The sequence below is a fragment of the Mus caroli genome, unplaced genomic scaffold (genome assembly GCF_978045245.1).
Source record: "Mus caroli unplaced genomic scaffold, Mus_caroli_1 scaffold_14, whole genome shotgun sequence".
NCBI classification, from domain to species: domain Eukaryota; kingdom Metazoa; phylum Chordata; class Mammalia; order Rodentia; family Muridae; genus Mus; species Mus caroli.
Genome location: NW_028227269.1, coordinates 96,460,674 through 96,486,232, shown reverse-complemented (window position 1 = coordinate 96,486,232; position 25,559 = coordinate 96,460,674). Strand labels below are relative to the sequence as shown.

The 25,559-nt window shown below is 44.5% G+C and overlaps 1 protein-coding gene across 3 annotated transcripts in view; it reads left to right on the top strand.

The window, feature by feature from the left end:
* The window catches only part of Kcnk10 (potassium two pore domain channel subfamily K member 10), a 136,020-nt gene that overhangs the window by 86,740 nt on the left and 23,721 nt on the right, over positions 1-25,559 (top strand). For all 3 annotated transcript variants that reach the window (XM_085830607.1, XM_085830606.1, XM_021179327.3), the window contains exon 4: positions 3,326-3,486. In XM_085830607.1, the coding sequence (XP_085686733.1) occupies positions 3,326-3,486 (161 nt within the window). The remainder of the gene's footprint in view (positions 1-3,325; positions 3,487-25,559) is intronic.

Here is a 25,559-nt window from a genome sequence, read left to right as displayed (position 1 = left end):
GTACAAGATAGGTACTGTTGACTCAGAGATAGACAGTACCCAAGATTTAGGGTCTAGGGAGAATGACTGAGGTAAACACAATGCCAGCAGGTATCAGGATTGGCCTGGCCCTGAGATAACACAGGAGTCACTTAGTCATAAGGCACAAGTGACATAATTCACAAGGATGAGTTTTGTAGCCTAGAAGCACTGTTCCAGATTTAAACAGAAATGTTTGGGATAAGAAAAGCATAAATTGTGGGAGACACGGGCAGAGCCTGGCTCATCAGGCAGCAGAGGCTCTCTAGGTTGTAAACTGTGTTTATTCTCAGCATTCTAAGAGGAACAGTTAAGCACCTCATTCCATTGAAATGATAAGCTGTGTGCTTAACTTTTCCTGACTTCTCCAGTGTTTATTTGTGTGCACACAAACTTTTTTTTTTTTTTTTTACTTTGTACATAGGCCCTTTCTGAGTGTGAGATCCTGTGTGACTTGCATACCTCATGCAAATTATGCAAGTATAGACAGGTTGGTTCCACAGGGTATACCTGAAAGGCACAGTTTGGCAAAGATTTTATTTGGGCACATACAAAGTAGGTGGGAAGCTTTTTGTGTCTCAGGACTAAGTTGCTTTAAAACACTGTTGGGTACTTTGGGTACAAGATGGGTTCTGTTGAGTCAGAGAGAGATAGTACCCAAGATTTAGGACTGGCTTTCTCTTCAAGGACTTTGAGATGTGTTCTACTTAGGGGCAAACAGAACCAAGACCCATATGGCCCTCTTCTGTAATAACCTCTTTGTTTCTGTGTCCTTGCTGGGCTGGTCAGCCTTCCTTCACTGAGACTCAGCAGCAACTGATTGGTAGAGGGACTTCTGGACTCCTTTTGCTTTGCCTATATCCAAGATGCTAGTTACATTCTTTTCGAGAAGGTACTCATGGAGCAGGCGAGCTGTCTTCTCTATTTCTCCGTCTCAGTGGTGTTTGGTTCCCCAATAGCTACCATGTTTACCACACAGGCACCATGGGTCCACTTAAGTCATTGAGCTAAAATTGTTCACACACTCATGCACACATTGTGTCAACTGTACACACACACACACACACACATATGCACTCATGACATATTTGAATATTGCCTTATTAACCACTTTACTAGAGAACCCAATTTTTTTTCACCATGATAGTCCGATCTGTGAAATGCCAACCAATTCTACTACTGCTACCACCAAATACTTTTTTGTTCACATTTTTCTTGACTATCTCTGATACCATAAGATTTGGAAAGATTACATGGGTCTAAGCTTTTCTCTTGTTTCTCTGGGTGACACCAGCATGCCTGTGAGCTGACCAGAGGACATGTGTAGAGCTTGTTTAGATTAATAACTGCATACTCAGCAGGCCCAGGGCTTCAGTTTGGTCTATAATATCTTTCTGAGATGAACTAACAGAAAATCTGTATTGCCTGAAACGAAGCTGTCATGAGACAGTCAAGCTGAAGTTGAGTCGATGTCTCTACAAGTTTCTAGAATATTTCCAAGACAATGCGAAGCTGCAATGCGAAGCTGCAGAGACACGCTTGTTCTCTGTTGCCCGCCGCTTTTGTTCCCCCTGGTAAGAACACACTCAGGGCAACCGGAATCTTCTGCGGCACAAGCTTTATTGCTTACCCCATCAGGAGCCAGTGGAGAAGAGAGCCAGAGAGAGAGAGAGATGGCGGAGCCCCCTCCCTTTTATGGAGGACTGTCCTCCGCCTCGGACGTGTCACTCCCTGATTGGCTGCAGCCCATCAGCCAGAGTTGTCGTCACGGGAAAGGCAGAGCACATGGGGTGGGAAACTACCCCAGCGCATGTGCAGATGGTTTGTTTACTACTTAGAACACAGGTGTCAGTGCCATCTTATAATGGCGAATGTGAGGACGGCTCCTTACAGTTCTCTTTCTAACCAAATAAGTCAGTGTAAATCAGGTTATTCTGGGTGGGTATGCCCGGCAACATCATTTTGTCCAAGATCTTGAAAGCATCTGAGAAGTCCCAGGAGCTTTGTCGCACATTTGAACCAACAAGATAGTGAGCAAAAGAAAACAAGATTAGGAAGTCTTGCCTGAACACTCATCTGAGAAACGGAAACTGCAATCTAAATAATTTGTGGCAAGAGGCTTGAATGATTCTGAGCACAAGATTGTTAAGGAGTAGCCAAGTGACTTACCCCCCAGGCAGAATCTGAGAGCGAGGTCTCCGTGCCCACCGGAGCAGGAGTGATGTCCAAGAACACGTTTTTCTTTTTTGGCCATGCTAAGAACATTGTTCCTCTCTGTGCTATGTTCTCAAATGTGTCTCTTGCCGTGGAACAATATACTTCACCCATTGCATGGATTCGGAAACAGACCCTACTTGAACCACCTGAACTGGGGAGACTGTTAAGTGACTGCTGTAAGACTGTAATGATAATTGACAAGAAAATGACTACCAATGACTTGAGGCTTTCACCCTATGTAAATTGTGCTAATATTGTAAGCTTCTTTCTTCCAGTAATATTATCGCTAGCCCTATTTATATGGGATACTCCCAACACTCACTCTACATGAATGACTGACATAATTGCATAACTCTTAAGAATGCAGATGTTCATGTTTCCAAACAACGGAACTCATTTCAATTGACCTCATTATAGATGGAATCCTTTATGTTCAAGCCTCAATTCCATCAACATGTATTTAGCACTGACTGCTCTGGGTGCAAGGGTAATGGACAGAGATACAAGAGGCAGGGATTGGGTGCCATTCCCAGGAGAGAGAGTTGGGCACAGCTTGGCTTCACTGCCATTAGAGTAAAGAGGCACAGAGTCTCTGCTTACTCATGTTTCTCCATTGCCAGGATTACCTACCTGGGGGAGGGAAGGCTAAGTCCCTTGTCCCTTCTGAGTTTGTAGTAGACCAGTTTCCTCGTTACTGTTCAGTGCCTATTACTCCGTGAAAGCAGATGTTGAATATAGCAAGTCCAGGTAAGGAGGACACAGTGGAGCAGTAGTGTATGTGGAGGCTCTGTCTATAGAGGCGAAGGTGAAACTTTTTGTGCCATTCAATGGTGTCCATGATAGATGATGTTTCTGAAGAGAAAAGGATCGTTTTTCCACCAGAAACACAGCTCTGGCCGACCACATACGTCTTAAAATGTATTGAGATCTCTGAAACACTGAGACGATTTATAGGGAGGGAAGCCAGGAGACTCTGTTTTATACTGTAAAGGGCTTTGGAGAATATGAAAGTCTGTGGATTCTTTGGTCAATGCTCTACTTTCTCCGTCACCTGACTGCTTCCTCTCCCCTCTCCTCTCTCTCTCCCCAGGGTATGGGAATATTGCTCCGAGCACTGAAGGAGGCAAAATCTTTTGTATTTTATATGCCATCTTTGGGATCCCGCTTTTTGGTTTCTTATTGGCTGGAATTGGAGACCAACTTGGAACCATCTTTGGCAAAAGCATTGCAAGAGTGGAAAAGGTTTTTCGAGTGAGTACCGTACCAACTTAAACCCTCCTTACTGGATTCATTGGCTTTAGCCTATTAGGGCTGAGGAGGCAGTGCCAAGGGTTCTGACCGAATGGAATAGTTGAATGCTATGATTGTGTTTTCTCTTTTCGAGGATGTGGACAGAGGACTGTGTCTAGACGTCTTTTTCTTGAATAACTTCCTGCCTTGTGGTGCTTACAGGATCAAAGGAGGTTAAGAATGGATTACCAGCACAGATTTCCCGAAGATGTAAGGCCCACTCACCGTCTTAGTCAGTTAATACTGCTATAATGAAATGCCTGAGGCAGGATGGCATAGAAACGGCTGGAACTTATTTCCCACAGGTTGGAGACTGGATGTATAGGATGAAGGTTCAGAAGCCTGGTGAGGGGCTGTGCTCCCCTTTCAAGGTGTGATTGCCCCGAGAGAAGGGTGATAAGGCAATGAAAAGAAAAAGTATCTTGGCATTACATGATGTCTGTTAAAGGGGCTTTAACCCTATATTGGTGAAGGAGGAGCCCTCATGACTAATCCCCCCTAAAGGCCCTGACTTTTAATAGGATCACCTTAACTAACACCTGTCACATTTGAACAATGACTTTGGTCCCCTTATGGAAGATAGTAAGCAGGCTAGACAGTTCAGTGGGTGAGGGTGCCTCCTGCTAACCCGAATTCAGTCTCCAGGACCCACATGACTCTTACAAATCATCTATGAGCCATGATATGCTCATGTGTGCATACACACACACACACACACACAGACACACAGAGACACAGACACACACACAGACACACACATAGACACACACACACAGAGACACACAGACACACACAGGTCACACATACATCCCAGATGAAAAATATGGAAGATAGTTTCCTTTCTGTTTGTAAAGTGATGTAGAGAAATAGAAACCCATCTGTTTTATTATTAGAGTAACTTCTCTTGTTGGATTTCTGTACAATGTCTTCAGGATGATCCTAGATTCTTCTAGAGATGGAATTTCCCTGTCCTCTGTGCTTGGCTTCGTGTCTCCTTTTTGTGGCCCCTCCTCATTCTGCCTCCCAGTGCTGAGCATTCCCCCAGCAACAGGACACCAGGGCTCTACTTCATGCTAAGTCATGGGGCACTGTTATTACCTTAGCATCTATTTTCCTATTAAAAACACCTACCCTTAAAAAGGGACAGGAGTCTCAACTTGAGGAGTTTATGTCCGAAAGGTGATATGTTTGAGCTCTGTGGCAGGTATGTAGGATGGATGTGAATAGCTAAGGTTGCCAATACCATTTAGCTCATACCTATTCACTTGGTTTCACAGAAATTGTTATCTTAGTTCCTGCTCAGTAGTGATGTAATCCTCATGTCTTTCTGTCCTTCTTTATGGAATTCCTTCTTACAGTAACTTAGCTGTGTGTGTGTGTGTATGTGTGTGCGTGCTCCTGCTTCCCCATATGTGCATGTGGGGGCCAGACATCAATGTCAGGTATCAACCCTGATTGATCCCCACTTTTTGTTTTTGAGTCAGTGTTTCTCACTGAATCCAGAGCTAACCAATCTAATTGTGTAGGTCAGCCAGAAATTTCCAGGTATCCTCTTATCTTTGCCTTCCCAGTACTGGGATTATATATGTGTGCTCCTATGCCAGCTTTCTACGTGGGTGCTGGAGCGAGAACTTAGCTCTTCATGCATGTATGCCAAGCACTTTATAAACTGTGCCATCTCCCAATTCTCTCATGATAAAATTTCTCAAAAGGGACATTTTGAGAACTTTTTCAGAATCTCTAATGATGGATGAGCTTTAAATCAGTCATCTTATGTCCTCAGAGATAAGACCTTTCAGATTGTTCCTCAGATCCTAGATTCTGTTTCTCTTTTGCTGATTCAGGGGAGCTCCTCAGAGGGGCAACATAATTCATTAGCATATGAGAAGAACCCGATGCTTAGCTGGGTCATAGTCATATTCATAAACCCAGCCGTTCTGGGAAGCTGTTTCCATTTCTTCAGCAAAAGGCAGCAGAGTGCAAATCAACTTTAGGAAGTTTGAGTGATGGCTAAATAAAATAATGGGTAGACAAGTCCTTGGCCCAGAGCCAGAAACACAGAGCTCAGATCTGCTGTCTCTCCTAAAAGGAGAATTTGCAGGCAGGCTAGCCACTAACATGGATTTTGTGCATGTGTGAGCTTTTCTGCAATGTCCCACACCCTTTGCCCCCTGGGTGCTGGCAGCCTAGCCAACCTCATTAGAATGTGCACCTGTCTCCTCAGTGGTCACCATGGAAACCGTGGAACTCCGCCTCTCAGATGTTTAGGTCTTCTTAACTCAGACACAGCAGCTTTCTCTCCAAAGAGCTGTCTGAACTCCTTGGAGGTGCGTCTTAGCCATCAGCACAGCCCTTTGAGTTAGGGAAAAATGACTGTGGTGACTGAACCCTCAGAAGAGAATTCTTTAGAACGTTCCCATGGAGAAATGACAGATTTGGCATGCCCCCTCTCCCTTTTTGGGTAGCTCTTCTTGGTTTCTGTTTCTTTGGTCATAGAAGAAAGACTTGGATTGCAGCTTTTCAAATCCCCCCTCAGCAGAGTTAGCTATTGTGTTCCACAGGAGAGGAGAGATTGCAATCATTTTACTGCAAGTCTACCAGATTTCGAGTGCACCCTGCTGTAATGCAGATCACACTACAAGTGGAGCATGCTATTTACCTCCTTTGCGCTGCTTCCAGAAGGTCCTTCAGTAGACTCTTGGGCCAAGTCTGAACATTTGCACGTTTTACTTTCATGCTGATGGTCCTTATAGCACCATCAAAGACAGGGAGTCATTCAGGAAGGCAAGACAGCTATGTCGTGTTGAACAGGTGACATACAGGGGATGCATTTGCCATCTGTCAAAGGCTATGGAGTGGTGGAATTCTAGGAGGAATCTAAGCACATTTCCGCTATATGCAAACAACACATTGTGAAGCAGTTTGCTTGCTGTGTGTAAAGTTGTGGTAGAAAAATCCTCCACACCCCTGGCTATCCACATAGACATCATTTAAAGGACCAGTTACGCCTAGATGATTATTTGAGGAAAGGCAATTCACCTGCAAGTCTTGGGACATGAATTTTCAGTTGTCACAGGGAAATTTTCATTTAATAAAGTCTGCATACTGATCATTAACCATTTCCCTTCATCTGATGTCTTTCAGTTCTTGAGAAGAGAAGGTGTTTTGTGTTTTGTGTGTGTGTGTGTGTATCAGTCTTCTGGGTGACTTTTCTTTGGGTCATTTAAACGTACCCTAGTTGGACTCTCACTTGCAGAGCTGCTGAGGGACACTGTGCTGCTGAGGAATGAGTCTGGGCTACAAAACACCAATAAAAAGCCAGGCTGTTGATGTTTGGATGGAGTAAAAACACTTCATCTGTGGTTGTCGGGACTAACTGAGAACTATAGGCATCAGTTAAATGTCACAATGCTAGTGTTGTTACTGACGAGCTGACCAGGAGATGCAGCGTTAGTTATGTTGCCAAAAGGGCTTAGTTTTCTCTTGAGATGTACTATGTCATCACAAACACATGACAGCACAGCAATGGAAACAGCAGCCGCTTGTTCCATCATTGCTCTGGAGGTCATAGGTCTGGTGGTTCAGGTGATGATATATTCTGGATATCACATGGGGCTAAAAACAAAATGTTGGCCAAATGAGGCTCCAGGTCTGAGGAAGAGCCTGCTTCCAAACAAATTCGCATGTGGGAAAAAGCCAGTATTCACTGTATTAACCTTCCTTGGGGTGGGTACCCTTTCTACTAACTGCAGAGGAGCGACGCTGAACCAAAGTAAGAATTCCATCTGAGCCTAAGCGAACCAGTGAATTTATTGAGGTTGATTCCAGGAGAGTGAGTGTGTGAGGGGATGCTTACAGAAGAGAAGTGACTCAGGTAGCAGCATGACCCAAATCCCTATCCCACTAAGGCTGAGGGTTCATAGTGCATGCTAGAGCTTCCCACAGGACTGTGGGCAGCCCAACTCCTGAAGAGTCTCCTTCCTGGGAGATGCTTACTGCGTCTGAAACCTTAGCATGGTCCTCACACCTACTGGGATTTTGTGAGGGCTTGTGATCCTCTCTGCTTCCTCTGCAAGGCAGTGCTTCTATCTGGAGAAACCAGCTACAAACACATTTCTCTGCGGTTGTAGGTTGGAGAGGCCCATTTCCTTGCCGAATTGGAGCAATTTTCTCAGTTTTACCCAAATGCTTTGCTACGTGTGCCTCTTCAGCTTCCAAACCAAGGATGTGCTGGGTTCTCCTCACATTTTGGATCTCCCTGACTTCCACTCTGGTCCAGCTATGGGGAAAGCTCTCTGCTTTTGATGACTTTGAGATTAGATCAGGCCTGTGGGGATAATCTACCTTAAAGGTCAGCCATATTGTATCACATCATTGTGGGAGCAATAAGCCATTGTGTCACAGCGACTGGGGATCAGAGTAATTCACCTTCTGAAGGCATCACAGACCTTCTCCCTGCAACCCACTTGGAGTTGTAGAATCATTGGTAGTATAGACATTCTCCACAAGGACAGTCTGCCTCATCGACTTCGCTACATCCTGGAGAGCTAAACCTAACCCATCCCTTTACAGCAAGATCATTGCATACAGCAAACGAAGGGCCTGAGAAGAAAGGGTCCAGGTTGATTAGGTTAAGTCCCTTGTCTAGTTGGAAAGTGAGGATAGATAGAGGCTCAGTGCATGGCCTGTGACATCGTGATGCCAGGAAAACAGGCATGCCCCCTGCCCCCATACCCCCTGCATCACTGATAAACAGTGGCTGAGAATTTGGACGTTCATTTATCTCATATAGCAAGAAGCCTGAAGGCAGCTTGTTTTAAGTGGGGTCCACAAGCCACAACACAGTGTCAAACATATCCAGAGTTTTGTTTGTCTTGGCATGTCAGCTTTTCATCCATAGGCTTGTTACCTCATGGTTACAGGAAGGTTACACTAGGAGAAGATAGTACGGTTTCATGCAACCACAATTAAGGCAAGATGAAAGAGACACTTAAAATATGTCATTATATCTGTTTATTTTTTCATCTCTCTCAAAGACTTTATTATAGCAGTTTTAGATTTGTAGCAAAATTGAAAGAGCAGTATATAGATTTACTATGTATATGCATTCTCAATTATATTATACATTCCTATTTATATGTACATATATTTCCATTTATGTATGCATACATATGTATAAAACACAGACATCGATACTCACGTGCACATGTGCCCACACTCACACTAACCCCATATGGTCAACATTCTCTAACAGGGTAGCACGTTTTTGTTTCATTCGATGAACCTGCATTGGGACATAATTATTTCTTGGTCTGTAATTTACATTAGGGTTCTCTCACAGTGCTGTACATTTTATGTTTGCTCAAGTGTTTCAGTGATCCGGACCCACTATTATAGAGCCACACAGACCACATCCACTGCTCTTGAAAGGAAATGTCTCAGCTCAGGATCCCCAAGACAAGTTCGCAACACAAAAGAGATTTGTCTGCCCCAGAGTGGCAGAGGGCAGGCAATAAGAGACAAAGACTGGAGATAGAGGATGAGGGAGAAGGAGAAGGGAACATGGGAGGGGGAGGGGCATTTGTCCCTGAGGAGGACTGGACAAAGGACTGCCTCTGGATAGGGAGCAGACAGACACGACACATAGGAAAATGGCAGTTTACAATTGTAAAAGGGAAAAAAAATCAGGTTAGGATGAGGTATTTAATTTTAATTGGGCATGAGGTGAGCCAAAGTGGGCATTTGATTGCTGGACCTTGGTGGTTAGCTCCAGGAGGAAGTAGCCAATAAGGGAATAGACCCTGGTGGCTAGCTTTAGAAATTTAATCTAATGATTTTTTAGCAAGGCAGAGGGAATGGGGGAGAAGGGCATGGCCTGCCAGAGCCGTGCTCGCCACACTCCAGCTGGCCAGAGTCTCTTCAGCACTTGCCACCTGGGTTCTGCCTGTTCACCTCTTTCTGTCACATAAACCCTGGAAAACACTGATCCTTTCCCAGAATGCTACAGAGCTGGAGGCATACAAACACAGAGCCCTTTCCTGGCTTCCTCCAGTTAGCGGTGGACACTCATTTGCTGTCTAAATAGGTATTTCTTCAGGAACTCTCCTGGATTAGTAGCTCATTTCTCTTGAGTGCTGAATGCTTGTCTTTTCAGAAGTGGTTATCTGGCTGATTAATCCATTTACATACTGAAAGACAGCCTCCTTGGGCCCTACTTTGGGCAATATGAATAAAGCTGAGGGAGCCACCAGTTTTAACTCCTTTGGGTAATCACCAAGAGAAATGGTCAGTGGATTTGCAAGCATCCTTAGTGTTAAGAAACCACTTTCCTTGCCTTCTCAAGGCAATGTACCATTCTCCCAGTCCACAAAGATTGAGGGTTTACTCTTCCTGTTGCCAGTTTTCTTGACAGCATTCGGTGTTGTCTGCATACATTCCAGTGACTGCGTTGTGGTAGCTCCCTATTTTTATTTTCAGTTCCCAAATGACTTAACGACATGGAATGTATTCTCCTATGTTTATTTGACAGCTAATAGACCTCTATTAATGTCTTTGGCCATTTCTTTTTTTCCTTTCCCCCCTTTTGGTGGTGGTGGTGGTGGCCTTGAGACAGGATTTCTCTGCATAGTCTTGACTGTCTACTACCGGTATAAAGATGTACATGTGTACTGCGTGCGTGTGTACTGTGTACATATGTGTGTGCAGGCATATACATAAGCACATAAGGTGTACACATACATGGGTGTATGTTCAGAGTTTGATGTCAAGGGTTTTTCTTTATTATTTCTGCCTTATTTTCAAAGCAGGATCTCTCACTGAACCTCGTATTTACCAATGCTGCTAGACTCATTGGCTAGCAAGGCCCTTCTCCCATCTCTGTCTCCTCAACACTGGGATTATAGGCCTGTGATTTTGTGTCCTACTTTTTATATGGGTGCTGGGGGTTTAAACACATATCCTCATGCTTGCATGGGAAGCACTTTACAAACTGAGCCATCTTCCAAGCTCTTAGTCCATTTAATCAATCAATCAATGAATCAACCACCAATCAATCAATCCATCCATCCATCCATCCATCCATCCATCCATCCATTAGTTAATTAATTTTTTTGTATGTGGATGTCTGGTTGTCTCAGTCTCATTTATTAAGAGGATCATCTCACCTCCATTGCTGTCAAAGATACATTGGTTATCTTCATATGTGCCTATTTCTAGCCTCCCTCTCCTGCTCAAATGCTTTCGTCTTTCACAAAGACTGCACTCTCTTGATTAGTGTGACTTTGTATTAAGTCTTGAAGTCAACTGAGGCCAACTCTTCAATGTTCTTTATATCTTTGGGTATTGTGTTGAAAGTGATTCTTTCTATCTTTCTCAGAGGTTACTCTGTCTCTCTGTGTGTGTGTATATTGCATGTATGTGTGTGTGTGTGTGTGTGTGTATTGCATGTGTGTGTGCTGTGTGTTCATATGGGCATGCAGGTGCGTGCATGCTCATCCATGGGTGATTTTTTTCTTTGCCTGTCTTATCAGCTGGAAATGGATTGCTTGACCATTCCCAGCAGTAAGAGAGGTTAGGGAGGCAAGCATCTAACAAAGGGCAATTGGATTGACATTGACCCTTTCACTGACATTGAGAGATCTTTGATCTCTCAGCAGTCTGCATCAGCACTCTCTGGAAACCTGTTAGACACAGTTGTTCTTTGAGGGCTTGGAGCCCAGTGATCTGTGTTTCCCAAGCTCTCCGGGTGACTCTGATGCTTGACGAATTTTGAAAACCCTAGGGATAGGGGAGACCATTTATCCTCCCTTGGGGTTGTACACATTGCTTTAATGAATGGAATTAGATGATCAGAGAAGGTAGGGTAAGCAGTTTATTGGTGTCAGTCAACGGAAGCCACATAAATCACTCTTCAGGAAACTCTCCCTTTCCCCCCTGATGGCCATAACGGATCCTTGAATCAATTGAGACAGGCTGGTATTTGCTCTAGTAATAAACCATCATGACTTACTCTCATTCATGGAGGCTTGAAGTCTAGACAAATGTTCAGGCTATTGGGTTTGCTATGATAGGAGACAAACTAGAAGTTTAACACTGGGCATCCAGGGAGAGGTCATTGTCCTGAACACTAGGCATCCAGGGAGAGTTGTCACTCAACCTCAAAGGTTGATGCTCTGTTTGATTTCCAAGGATGATAAGAAAATTGGTGAATATCGAAAATGATATTGGCACATCCCTTGGGTTGCTCTATTGGACTCCTTTAGGATGACAAACATCCTGGGAATTTAGATACAGATGGCCTGGGCATTCATTTTTGAGAAATACTATTATTGTGAGTCTCTTTTCCCATCCAAGAAAATTGAGCCCACATCATTCATGAAATCACCAGCCTGAAGCCACGTGTTAAGCTAGTGGCACTGTCTAGATTTGAACCAGGTATCCCATTAGACCTCATCTAGTTGAGCCAAAAAATATTTACGGTCAGATACACTGTTTTAAACCACATCGTGAAGCCAATGTAAAGTTTGAGATCTTTTAGCATATCTTGCTAGTTAAGTACAAATAGTCTCCCCTTCCATTGCAAAGTGAGGAATCTGGGCAGTTAGCAAGGAAGGATAATTATTTGAGATTAAGCAGGCCCGGGGGCAGATCCCAAACAGGGTCTCAACGTTAGCAACCTCTCTCTTCCCTGCCATGGGCCAGCTCTGCCAGGAGGCTGGCCACCACTCAAGGAGAGGCTTTAGGGAAGCTGAGTTAGTTTTGGATCAGGTCCCATTGTCTTGCTCTGAACTGTGCTTTGGCCTCTGGAAAAGGCAGCTACCCCTTTCCATCAACTGAGCAGTAAGCTTTCTGATATTTCTCCTAAAACCAAGGGACACACATTTTCTCCCTTAGCCTTCTGTCTTAGGGTTTCTATTCCTGCATAAAACATCATGACCAAGAAGCAAGTTGGTGAGGAAAGGGTTCATTTAGCTTACACTTCCACACTGCTGTTCATCACCAAAGGAAGTCAGGACAGGAACTCACACAGGGCAGGAACTTAGAGGCAGGAGCTGATGCAGAGGCCATGGAGAGATGTTACTTTCTGGCTTGCTTCCTCTACCTTGCTCAGCTTGCTTTCTTATAGAACCCAGGACCACCAGCCCAGGGATGGCACCACCACAATGGACTTGGCCACCCTTCTTGATCACTAATTGAGAAAATGCCTGAAAGTTGGATCTCATGGAGGCATTTCCTCAACTGGGGCTCCTTTCTCTGTGATGACTCCAGCTTGTGTCAGGTTGACACACAAAGCCAGCCAGTACACCTTCCCACCCTGCAAGGATAAAACAAAAATGTTTCTTTGTGTTTTGAGGCAGAGGAATCTGTGTGCCGCTCACAAATGATTCATTGCCACAGATCTGTTACCAACACTGTGGTTTTCAGGAAAGGACAGGTGGGAGGGAGGCAGAGTTCTAGAATGTTCTATCTCATGCCGGGGCACAAACCAAGAGACAACTTAGGAGAACACACTCGGCAGGGGGGCTTCTGTCTTTTGAGGACACACCCAGCAGCAAAAGAATTAACTTGCAAGGACTATTGTCTACAGCAAATGAAAACCCATGGTCTGGAATTGGTGTTAACTTCAGCTCTGTAGGTTCCACTACATACAGCATCTAATTCCTGTTAGCTGTGATAATGCCATATGTGCCAGAGTTGTACCTAAAAAGACAGAGGATGAGGGCAAGGTGGTGGGCGGAGTTTTTAGTCTAAGAAAAGGCTGACATTCAGTGTGTGTATGTGTGTGTGTGTGTGTGTGTGTGTATGTGTGTGTGTGTGTTCGGGTGTCTATAGCACACCTACTCTCCTGCTCTAGTGAATAGAATACTTTATAAATTAATAGCAATTAATGTTGGACTAATGTTATATGGTGTGAGGGTTTTTTTTAACTAGGGAAACTATTCCGGTGTAAACATAAACAGCAGCTTACTTGGCCTAAGGGGCTAGAAGAAAGTAGGAGATAATTATTTTAAAATGAAAAAAGAAGAGACAAATAACTTGAAAGCCTTATCAACCAGATCTCTTCCAAATTAGTTTAGGGACATTATCTAGCATTAATAGCCATCCCAAAATGTACATTTGGGGTGGCCTACATAAATGACAACCATAAAGTGGACTCTGCAGTTTCTCTTTATTTAAAATTTTTATTTATTTATTTATTTATTTATTTTATTAGATATTTTCTTTATTTACTTTTCAAATGTTATCCCATTTCCTGATTTCCCCTCCGAAACCTCCTATTCCCCTCCCCATCCCCCCCTGCTTACCAACCCACCCACTTCTGCTTCCTGGCCCTGGCATTCCCCTACATCAGGACATACAGCCTTCTCAGGACCAAGGACCTCTTCTCCCATTGATGAATGATAAGGCCATCCTGTGCTACATATGCAACTACAGCCATGAGTCCCACTGTGTGTACTCTTTGGCTGGTGGTTTAGTCCCTGGGAGCTCTAGAGATACTGGCCTGTTCATATTGTTGTTCTTCTTATGGGGTTGCAAACCCCTTCAGCTTCTTGGGTGTTTTCTCTAGCTCCTCCATTGGGGACCCTGTGCTCAGTCCAAGGGTTGGCTGTGAGCATCCACCTCTGTATTTGTCAGGCACTGGCAGAGCCTCTCAGGAGACAGCTATAACAGGCTTCTGTCAGCAAGCATTTCTTGGCATCTACAATAGTGTCTGGGTTTGGTGGTTGTATATGTGATGTATCTCCAGATGGGGCAGTCTCTGGATGGTTATTCCTTCAGTCTCTGCTCCACACTTTGTCTCTATAACTCCTTCTGTGAGCATTTTGTTCCCCCTTCTAAGAAGGATCAAAATATCCACACTTTGGTCTTCCTTCTTCTTGAGTTTCATATGGTTTGTGAATTTCACAGTTTCTCTTAAGGATTGCCTGTGCCAGTTTTCCCGTGGACAGTTCTTCCTCTGATGCAGGGCTGCTTATGAGGCAGGATAGAAAGGCAGGAAACTTACAGGGATTTGAGAAGGAAATGGGGCTCCCCACCCTGGAGTCTGGCTGAGGACCCTTACCAGCCAAGAGCCAAGAATTGCACACAATCAATGTCATCTTAAGGCCTCTGCATCACTGTAGGTCTGTGGTTCTCTAGAAATCTCACCAGAAATGCATTGTGTAATCCCCAGTGGGGCCTGGTGGTAACTCATTAGGGTATCCTCCATCCAAGGTGCCCCAGAGGCACTATGTAGTCTCAGAAAGAGGGAGGGAAGGAGAGAGAGAGAGAGAGAGAGAGAGAGAGAGAGAGAGAGAGAGAGAGAGAGAGAGAGAGAGAGAGAGAGAGAAAGGAAAAGAGATAGAGATGGTCAGTGACAGACACAAAAAGAGAACCACATACAGAAACACACACACACACACACACACACACACACAGAGAGAGACAGAGAGACAGAGAGACAGAGAGACAGAGACAGACAGAAAGAGAGCCACATACAGAAACAGAGACCTATATATAGAGAGACAGAGAAACAGACAGAGATGCAGAGAGAAAAATAGAAACAGACAGATAGATACAAACTGAGAGAGAAACATGTAGAAAGAGAATTTTCTTAGTAACCCTTTAAATGTATCTTTTTTCTTTTTATTAGACAATTTCTTTATTTACATTTCAAATGTTATCCTTTTTCCTAAAATGTATCTTGAGAACTACCAAAATAGAATATATATGTATGCATACACACACACACACACACATATATATACCAGACCCACATCTCAGTGTCTTTCTGAAAACCTCCTTCTCATAATCCTCATATTAAAAATCAAGATGAAAAGTGTCTTTTAATAAATTGTAACTCTTTTTACAAAACCTTGTGTGTGTGTGTGTGTGCGCGTGCATGTGTCTTGATATTTCTAGTGGATCATTGGAACCCCTCACATGGCTGCAGGTGTGTCTCCTTTCTTGCTGCTGCTGCTACCTTCATCTTCGTATAATTGGCATTAGTCTGTGTAATTATTTAGTGTAGGGGTTCCGTGTGCCTCACTGGGCAGGTCTGCTTTCTTCATTTCATCCCTGTGCACAGTTCTATCATCCCCAATGTCTTCAGACACAGTAACAACCGTCTTAAGATAAATTCATCCCAGTTAAGAGTCGAGGGCTCTAGTGGAGAGAAAGGGGCCAGGGCCATTGGCTTCATTGCCCACTGAGTGCATATCCTAGCCCCCTGACAGAACTTCCACCTCAGCTCTAGTGTTCAAGTCAACGGTGCTACCCATTTCTTTACTGTCAGCACTAGCACTACCAAGAACCCCTGCCCCAATTGGGCCCTTAAAGAAAGCATTGACGAGGACTATGGGAATGAGGTCATCTTTCACGGAGAAAGGAAAATGCCCGAGGCTTGACTCTGATGAGTAAGTTAGAGAAAGCTAGATGGTTCAGCTATGACTCTTCAGCAGGCAAACGTCTCAGCGTTCCCTTTAGCTGATGGGGACGAATTTAATGTAATATTCTTCCACGCTCTCAGGTTAGCCTTAATAACTGGCCAGTGTCCCCTTGGCATTTCCTGTTGCAGTCTGAAATCACTTCAGGATTTTTTTTTTTTTTTCGAGACAGTGTTTCTCTGTGTAGCCCTGGCTGTCCTGTATCTTTCCTCTTTTGTAAAGAGCAAAGTTATCAATGCTACAAAAAAAATAACTAAGTAAAATGCTTTCTAGATAATGGTCAGCTATTAACACACACACACACACACACACACACAGAGAGAGAGAGAGAGAGAGAGAGAGAGAGAGAGAGAGAGAGAGAGAGACAGAGACAGAGACAGAGAGAGACAGAGAGAGAGAGACAGAGAGAGACAGAGACACAGAGAGAGACAGAGACACAGAGAGATACAGAGAGAGACACAGAGTGACAGAGAGACAGACAGACAGACAGACACACACACACACACACAGATCGAGAGAGAGAGAGAGAGAGAGAGAGAGAGAGAGAGAGAGAGAGAGAGAGAGAGTTAGTTTATCTTCACACTCATGGGTGTACGTGGAGATCAGATGTTGATTTTGGGACTTTGGGTGTCATCCCTTTGGAGCAATCCATCTTATTTTTTGAGGACCTGGGGCTCTTCACTGATTGAGGCTGGACCACTGAGCCCTAGGGATCTTCCTGTTTCTGTTTCCACAGAGCTGAGATTACAGTGATGTGCCACCTCACCTGCTCTTTACGTGGGTTCTGGGGAATCACAATGCAGGCCGCTATGCGTGTGTCGTAATTGATTTACTGAGTTATTTCCCCAGACCCAACTGTTAAATGTTTTAATGGTAACTTTAACATTGTCTCCTTTTCTGGTAAACGTTGGTTGCATGGAACTGGAGTATCTGTTTTTCAGGTTGGAAAAAAACCATTGGCGAATCTGTCCATGCAGAGCCTAGGGTGTCATTTGCCTAATAGAGTTTGGCTGAGGTCAGACTGAGTGCTGTGGTACCGCGGTACTGGTGCCAGCATTACTCATCCGTTCTGAGGGTGTGCTAGGCTCTGGGCTGCTGGCTTTACTCAGAATAAACTATGTGTCTCAAAGTCACCATCATTATCTTCCTCATCGAATGAGATAAGAATATTTTGCCTGATTTTGTGACCTATCCGAGGTCTACCCAGTCAAGAACCGATAAGAGAAAAGATGCTGGCCCAGGTTCCCTTACCCTAGAGCCATCCAGTCTTTCTTTTTCTTGTAAGGGTCCTTAGTGTCTGACAGCCGAGAAAAGCCTGAAGGTTTAGTGAGATGTGGGGGCAGATAAACGCGGACACTTGATAGCAAGTTGATATTGGCCCTGTCTGCATTCATTTTCAATGTATTTTCTCATTATGTTGAATTGGATCACAGTCTCTGATTCTCTCCAAGGACCTGCTGCATCTCACTAAGCAGTTCACGTTCAGTAAGCATCTTCTAGTTTATCTCCTCTGTTGTGGAGTTTAACCTAGGCTTTGGGCAGTCCTTGCTCCTGCTGCACACTGCCGTGTAACCAACAAAATGGATTTATAGAAGTGGAGACCCTAAAGTCCTAATGCCCGGGTTGTTCTGATCTGCTTCCACAGGAGTCTTCATGGATGGAAATATCCTGTGCTTTGTTCTTCTAGTCCATTGCTCTGCTTGGTTCCACTTACTCTGTGTTCAATTTTTGACTGATTTTACCTCCTTCCACGTCTTAAGTCTTAAAATGCTTAAGTTTTAAAGTTTAAAAAGGAATAGGGTGAATCTGTTTGCTGCTCCCTAAGGGAAACTTGTACAAATTTATCCAAAAGCATCGTCCAACAGAGGGACTCAGCTAGAAAACTGTATGGGAATCCACTCTCTCCTACCTCTTGCCCATCTGTGAGACGATTTGCTTCTTAAAACCTCTGGAGTCTTATTAATTAAAATGTTTTATATCTTCCCAATTTGGGGCTACTTAAGATCCAGGGATGTATTATCTCTACCCCCTGGTAACCTGTATCTAAAATTAACAGCAACTCTTGAGTTATGAGTGTAATGAGAGAGTTTTATTAGCATTCACATTTTTTACTGGCATCATAAAAATCAGTCTAATAGGTAGACGGACTTTATCTTCTCTCTTTATCACCAATTTTCATGGGCTAGTTTGGTGTTCTGCGAGGCAGTGACTTAATAGGGTAGTAGTCCTCAGCTCCTCTGAAGAACTCGTTGTTTGTTTTAGATTGCATTCATTGATGTGAGAAATCTATCTATCTATCTATCTATCTATCTATCTATCTATCTATCATCCACCCACCCATCCATCCATCCATCCCTCCACCCACCCACCCACCCACCCACCCACCCACCCACCCATCCATCCACCCATCCATCCATCCATCCATCCATCCATCCATCCATCCATCCACCCACCCACCCATCCATCCATCCATCCACCCACCCATCCATCCATCCATCCATCCATCCATCCACCCACCCACCCATCCATCCATCCATCCATCCATCCATCCATCCATCCATCCATCCATCCTCAATGAATCTTGACCTTAGCTTTTTGGGGGTGGACTTTTCATTGAACCCAGAGCTTGTCACTTGTCAATTTGGCTAGACTGACTGACCAGCTGAGCTCCAAGGGATCATGCTGTTTCTGCTTTTCAGGCTCTAGAATTCTAGACATTCACGGCTGTGCCTGGCTGTTACATGGGGGTGGGTCTTGAGAATATGAACAGAGCCATCTCTCAACAACCCCCTTTCTTTCTGTTTCCTTTTCTTGCATATTTTAACATTTAACCTCATGCTAATTGTTATGGCTTGGGTCTGGCATATTCTCCAGATGCTCATGAATTTAAGATTTGCTCTCCTATACAGCAGCATTCAGAGATGATGGGATTATTAGGGCTTGAACCTCATTGATGAATTAATAAATTGATGGATACATAGCTTCATGAAACGTTAAGAAGTAGGATCTGATTGAGAAAGTAGGGCATCAGGACATGACTTTGGAGAGGTCATCCTGTCCCTCTTGGCTCCCTTTCCCTCCTGCTATTGTCTCATTGATGCTACAAGGTGAACAGTCTCCTTTCTTCTCACTCTTACCCCAAGAAATGGCACTGGCTGACTGGAAGTGGAAGCCAAGACAAACTTTTTCTTCCTTGTTTTTATCAGGCATTTTGTCACAGGACAAAGAACTTAGCATACTACTTCCACGATCCAAGAAAGTTACAGCTCACTGGTGTAGGTTACAAGTCGACACACAATTATTGAGGCTGTAATGGATCTAGGCATGTGATCTACATGTTTGCAATAGCATGGCACTTAGGGCAATTTCTGAGTGGCTGGTGTGTGGAAGAACCCCTGAAAGATTCTAGGTAGCTTTAGGACTTTTTGCCTTAGGGAAAGAGAGATACTGAGCCATCTACTTCAATATGGAGAGATGTCCAGATGGTCTGAGCTGCTGCTGCCTTGGGAGGCGGATGGCATGACAGGCGTACTCAGTCACACCGATGAGCAGCTCTGAGGGCTTAGCATAGCTCAGGGCTTCCAGTAGACTGCGTTCGCTCTCATTTTAAATATTTTTATGTATATGTGTGTTTATGTTCCTGTCTGAATGTGCATGTGTGGGTGCATGTGCGAACATGCGCACGTGCAGGCGTGCACTAGTACATGTGATCGTGAGTGCGTGGGGGTAAGAGGTCACCTTTGGTTTCTTTCACAATCACCGTCTACCTTAATGTTTTGGCACTGGTTCTCTAGAACCTAGAGTTTGTCAATCCAGTTGGCCAGCAGCTCCTGGGATTCTCCTTTCCTCCCGCCTTTACCTCCTAAGCATTGGGGTGACAGGTGTGCCCCACCACACTCTGCTTTCATGTGGGTGCTAGGGCTCTGAACTCCAGCTCCCAGGCTCTTGAGCAAGCACTGTCTTGACTATCTCCCTATGCTCTGGAGTGCTGTTCACTTGAGCTGAGTCCAGCCTGGGACACGAGTGCCCTGTGGAGGAAACACTTTGTATTTCTGGGGCAATGCTCTGCTCTGACATCCTGAGAAGGGCTGCGTTTGTGCACCACAGCATGGTTTACTTAGTGGCTTTGGCCGCGCCTTGGAGAGCTTCTGCTGAGGTTTAGACTCTTGTTAGCATGAAGCTGTAGTTCTCCACTTATGCGTGGTGGGTCCCCAGGGGCCTGGGGTGCTGTTTTCAATGACTAGAGTTCTCTTGTGCATCAAGCATTGCCTAGTAAACAACATCTCCTCTGCATTGTACTACCTCTTTTCAGTTATAAATAGAACATTCGTCAGCATCACTTAAAAACATATCATCAGCTGGTATCAAAACTTATGTTTTGTGGGAACCTATGAATTTTTTTTTAAACATTCAGAAGGGATTTTCATACCATAAAAGCTGAGCACACTGGCTTTTAAAACCAGTACTCTGCTTTTGTTTCATTCTGTTTTTTTTTTTTTCCTCATAAAGTTAACATTTTAAAATTATATATATATATATATATATATATATTATATACAGTGTGTGTGTGTGTGTGTGTGTGTGTGTGTGTGTGTGTGTGTGTGTACATGCACTCCTGCACATGCTCACATGGAGATAAGAGGCTAATTTGCAGTGTTGTTTTTTTTCTCTTTCAACCCTGTAAATATTGGGGATAGAACTCAGTATGCCTGGTTTGGTAGGAAGGGCCTTTGTCACCTTGCTGACTGTATAGCCCCATCTTTTTTTGGCCATAGTAACCCTTATGCTGAGGTTTTCTTTTCCAATAAAACTATCTGGGGGGGGGGGTTGCTGAGAGGTGGCTCACCGGTTAAGAGCACATACTGCCCTTGTAGAGGGCCTGGCAGAATTCAGTTCCCATCTCCCATGTTGAGTGACTTAAAACCAGCTATGAACTCCAGTTTGAGGGGATCTGGCGCCCTCTTCTGGCCGCCACAGGCACTGCATGCATGTGCACATACACATGTAGCCAGTTAAAAATAAAAATAATCTTGAAAATATCTAAGGTACTAGTTAAATATCAATTTTATTGTTTTATTGTAGTGATGTAACAGAACATGAGGCAAACCACCCTAACCATTCTCAAGTGTCCAGTTCAGCGGTAGTAATTACGTTCCCATTGCTGTACAATGATTATCAGTATCTGTTTCTAAAACTGCATCTTTCCCAAATCAAACTGTAGTCATTAGGCAATAACTTACCATTTCTTCTTCTAGCCATCCTTTAAAAATAGTTATTCTTTTACTTTTCTATATATGCATGCTTGCCTGTGTGTATGTCTGCGCGCCATATGCATTTGGTGCCCACGGAGGCCAGTAGAAGCCTCTGTTAGCTGTTCGAGACCAGACGAAATCTTGTGAACTCTAACTTTCAGGCTGAGCATTGGGTTGCGTCTGTCGTTCCTTGCTAATGGACGGTGATCCTCAGAGCACAGGGCTCTCTGAGTCTGGTGCCCTGCAGTGCCGGATTAGTGCTAAGCACAGTATGTCTAGAGGTGTGAACAGTGTGTGTTCACAGTGTAGATAGAGGGGCTTATGCGATACCCAGGGCATGTTGGCTACAAGACTTTTCCTGACAGATTAAATGGAGAAGAGGGTCTGTCCTCAGGCCTGCCCTTCTTAGGAATGTGTCTTGGTGTAGACGTGTAGAGTACCAGTTCTCAACATGTGGATGGTGAGCTGTTGGGGGGTGTCAAACAACCTTTTCAGGGGGTGGTTCTCCTAAGACCCTCTGAAAACACAGGTATATACACCACAATTCATAACAGTAGCAAAATTACAGTCATGAAATGGCAACGAAAATAACTCTATGGTAGTGGCGGGGCGTCATCACAACATGAGGAACTGTATTAAAAGGTCACAGCCTTGGGAAGGTTGAGAGCCGCTGATGTAGAGGGAGCCACAGAAGGGACCATAACAGAAGGAAATAGACTGGCAGGCAGCAGGGCTTACGCCTTGGACAGAATTGCAGTGGTTAGCCATTGCTCTGGGAGGAGAAACCGTGTGAGCCTTGACTCAGAGAACTTTTTGGGAAGGCAAGTACGGGGAGAAAGGTACATATAACTGGCTGGTCGTTAGAGTTGGTTGGCTTCTCAGGTGCTCCATTCCCTGACCTCGAATTCTGCAAACTCACCTGTCCTTCACTGTTTCCAACTGTCTATGCAGAAACCCTACTACCTTAAAGAGATTCTGGGGAGAGGGGCATAGACATTCACTTTAACTACCGGCTGATTTGCCTCTCCGCTTCTCTGTGCTTTTGTTGTTGTGTTGTGTATTTAATACAGGACACTTTGCAATTTTGTAAACTATTTAAGAATAGTACCCTCCCCCCCCCAAAAAAAAAAACACACCAAAGGAGGAATTAAACCTCCTCCACAAAGATAGCTGATCCGTCCCATTGCAGCGAGGAACACAGAGAACAGGGTTTCCTGAGGTCCAAGGCTGCATTCCCAGGGCTCCCTTGCAGTTTCCACCGTTTCTCTACTTAGTGATGTTCCATTTGTTTCTTTCCACATTTTTGTGGCAGAAGGAAATTTGGCTGTGAGAAATAGCAACCATTCTCCTGCATGAGCCTAGGATGTGGTTAGAAGAAACGGACAGGGAATTGTTACATTGGCGTTGAGCTGTCTACCAATCTACTCCTGGATCTGCTGACTAGGCACAAATGTGTGTGTGCGTGTGTGTGTGTGTGTGTGTGTGTGTGTGTGTGTTTGCATTCTATGGGCCTTTCCCTTCTAGAGCTGATGCTGCTTTGTAGATTAGTTCAGACAATTAGAAGCAGGGATATGCATCATCCATTTTTAAAAAGGAAAAGGAACTTCTGTGTGATTTTAAAAATAGGGTGCAAGAAGCTTTGGTGTGCTTTCTTGAAAAAGAAAAAAAAAAGAATTTTACTAAGTACCGTAACAGAGTTGGCACCGAGAGTGAAGAGGAAAGCAAATATCAACATTTAGAATGAAGTGCATGGCATATAAATGCCATATGGCGTGCTTGCAGGGTTAGTACTGCTTCCTTGGCATCCATCCTGACATTGCTTCTTGCTTCTTGCCTCTGCTGCTCTTTAATCAAGTCTCAGTCCCTCTTTGCCCGTTGACTCTGCTATGAGATTGGAGTGGGTCTCTTGCCTGCTAACCCCTTTGGAGGCTCGTCAACATTTTCCTCAAGGAAGAGGGGAAGAGTCTTGTCCAGATGGCTACATAAATATGGGACACTTGCTTCCATGAGCTGCCGTCAGATGGTTTTCGGAATTGATGGGATTGTCTCCTGCCTAGAAAATGGGCGTGTATCCCTTCTTGCCTGCTTGCGTTTTTTATTTAATGTTCACAGCCATGGCAGCGTAGCGGGGACTGAGGCATCCTGAGGAATTCTTTTCAGAGGCCTAATCTGAAGTGAAGCTGGATTCTTAGTCTGTCTACAGAAAAGAATTCTAGGATGACTTCACAAGAAGCTGAGTGGAGTTACCAGGAGATGTTAGCATAGCTTTGAAGCACGGTAGTAACCAGGCACTCATGGAAGAGATAGCACACACTCAAGTGTGAATGTGGGCTTCTCACAGGATCCACACTTAAGTGTCTTAGAAGCATTATACACACACTTTTGTTTCCTCTAAAGTTAAACCCATAGTGCTTGTTACAAACTGTATTTATGTGCCATGGAATGTGTGTGCACGTGTGCACACACACATGTATAGTGGCTCCAGAAATGTCTTGGATAGGATTGAAGTCTGACAAAACCATGCGTCTTCAGGGTTGTCCAGGGAAGTAAAGGTATGATTTTTACTGTAAATGTATGTGTGTGTGTGTGTGTGTGTGTGTGTGTGAAATTTATTGAGCTTGGAGCTTGGAGATAGGAGATAGGAGTGCCTATACAGTCTTAAGCATGGCCTATTGATGTTTCAACATTCTTTTCAGGGACATATTTTAATAAAATGGATATTGTCTCTGTGCAGGCAGCCTTCACACCTTAGCTGGTGATGCAGTCTAGACTCTGGGGTGCAGGAATCCATTCCTGACCCATTGCTACAGGAACAAGCCTGAGTCTAGTGTGCAGGGGCCAGAGCCTCCTGGTTGTTGTGGCTCGTTTAAATGACTTTTGTAGACACATGGGCCACAGGTGATGAAGAGGGAGATCAGAGGAGCCTGGAGGCATGTCGAGCATCCTGTGGCCTGGCACTAAGAGGGAAAAGGGGAAGGGGGGGGGGGGTAAATCTGGGCCCACGTGATCTTTTATGGGCTTTTAAGTTAGTACTCGCCTCTTGCAAGTTTGCAAACTGTTGGGGGCATGCTCATGAACAGAGCCTTTGGTGTCTCGAATGAGAAATACAACTGGTAGTCTCAGGAATTTGAACACTTGGTCCCCAGCTGGTGGCACGATGTGGGGAAGCTTTGCTAGAGGGAGTGTGCCCCTTGGGATGCATCTTCAAAGTCTCCGCATCACTTCCAATTGGCTCACTGGGCGTGGCGTGTTGGTGAAGAGTTGAGCTAGTTTCATACTCCCTGCCGATTGCTGCTATGCCGTCCCTCCTACGATGGACGTCCTCCCCCCCCCCCCGCCACCCCGAAACTCTAAGCTGATACAGATTCTTTCTTCCTTAAGTTGCCTTGGTCATAGCATGTTGTCATGGCAACAGAAAAGTAGCGAGTGTAAAGTGCAAGCGAGCCAGTAGGTGCGTCTGCTCTTCCAGTTGCTGGCACCTTTCCTATGTTCATTTCTGGAACCACTTCCTTGCTTATCATTCTCCTGCCTCGCCATGCCCTTTCCCCCACAGTCTCTCTATCCTGCAGTGATCACACATTTTTATCTTTGGTACTTCTAGCAATGTCTTACATTCAGATTATTAAAGTTCATGATTAAGTGTCAGAAAACCACATCAGCCAGATTTCATGGAAAGATCATATCGACAAAAAAATTTAAAATCATTTTAGGCACATGGATGTTTTGTCTGCACTCATATCTGCATGCCTGGTATCCACAGGAGCCATTAGAAACCCCTGGGACTGGAGCTAAAGAGAACTGTGCGCTATCGTGTTAGAGCTGTGAATCAAAGAGTTCTCTTAACTGCTGAGCCATCTCTCAAAATTCCATGAATAAATATTTTAAAAAGCTTTTCACAGTGAAACCTTTTTTTTCCAAAGGAAGAACCTATGTACTGTGTTTCGGGAGAGTGCTCTGCTTGACCACAGAAAGTTCAAAGAGCCCCGGTGTTTACAGCGGATGTCTCAGACGCTGTCCCGGGACTTGTGTAGTACTTATGATTCATCCCCCAGCACACACACACACACACACACACACACACACACACACACACCTGCCTCCTACTGGGTGTCAGTTCCTCAGTTCAGGAGTCCCAAACTCCCATTGCACCCTACCTACAGGTTCAACATCATTTGTGTGGCCCTCTTGGAGTTATGAAATTGACACCTGGTATCCCTGTCAACCTAAGAGCTGTGTGATACTGGACACCCCCCTCCCCTCTGCCCCTGATTTGCCCTACTGTTTACAGGAGCTGCCACAAAGCTGGCTACTCAAAGAACCATTAATCCACAATTGGGTAGATAAGTAAGAGAAGAAT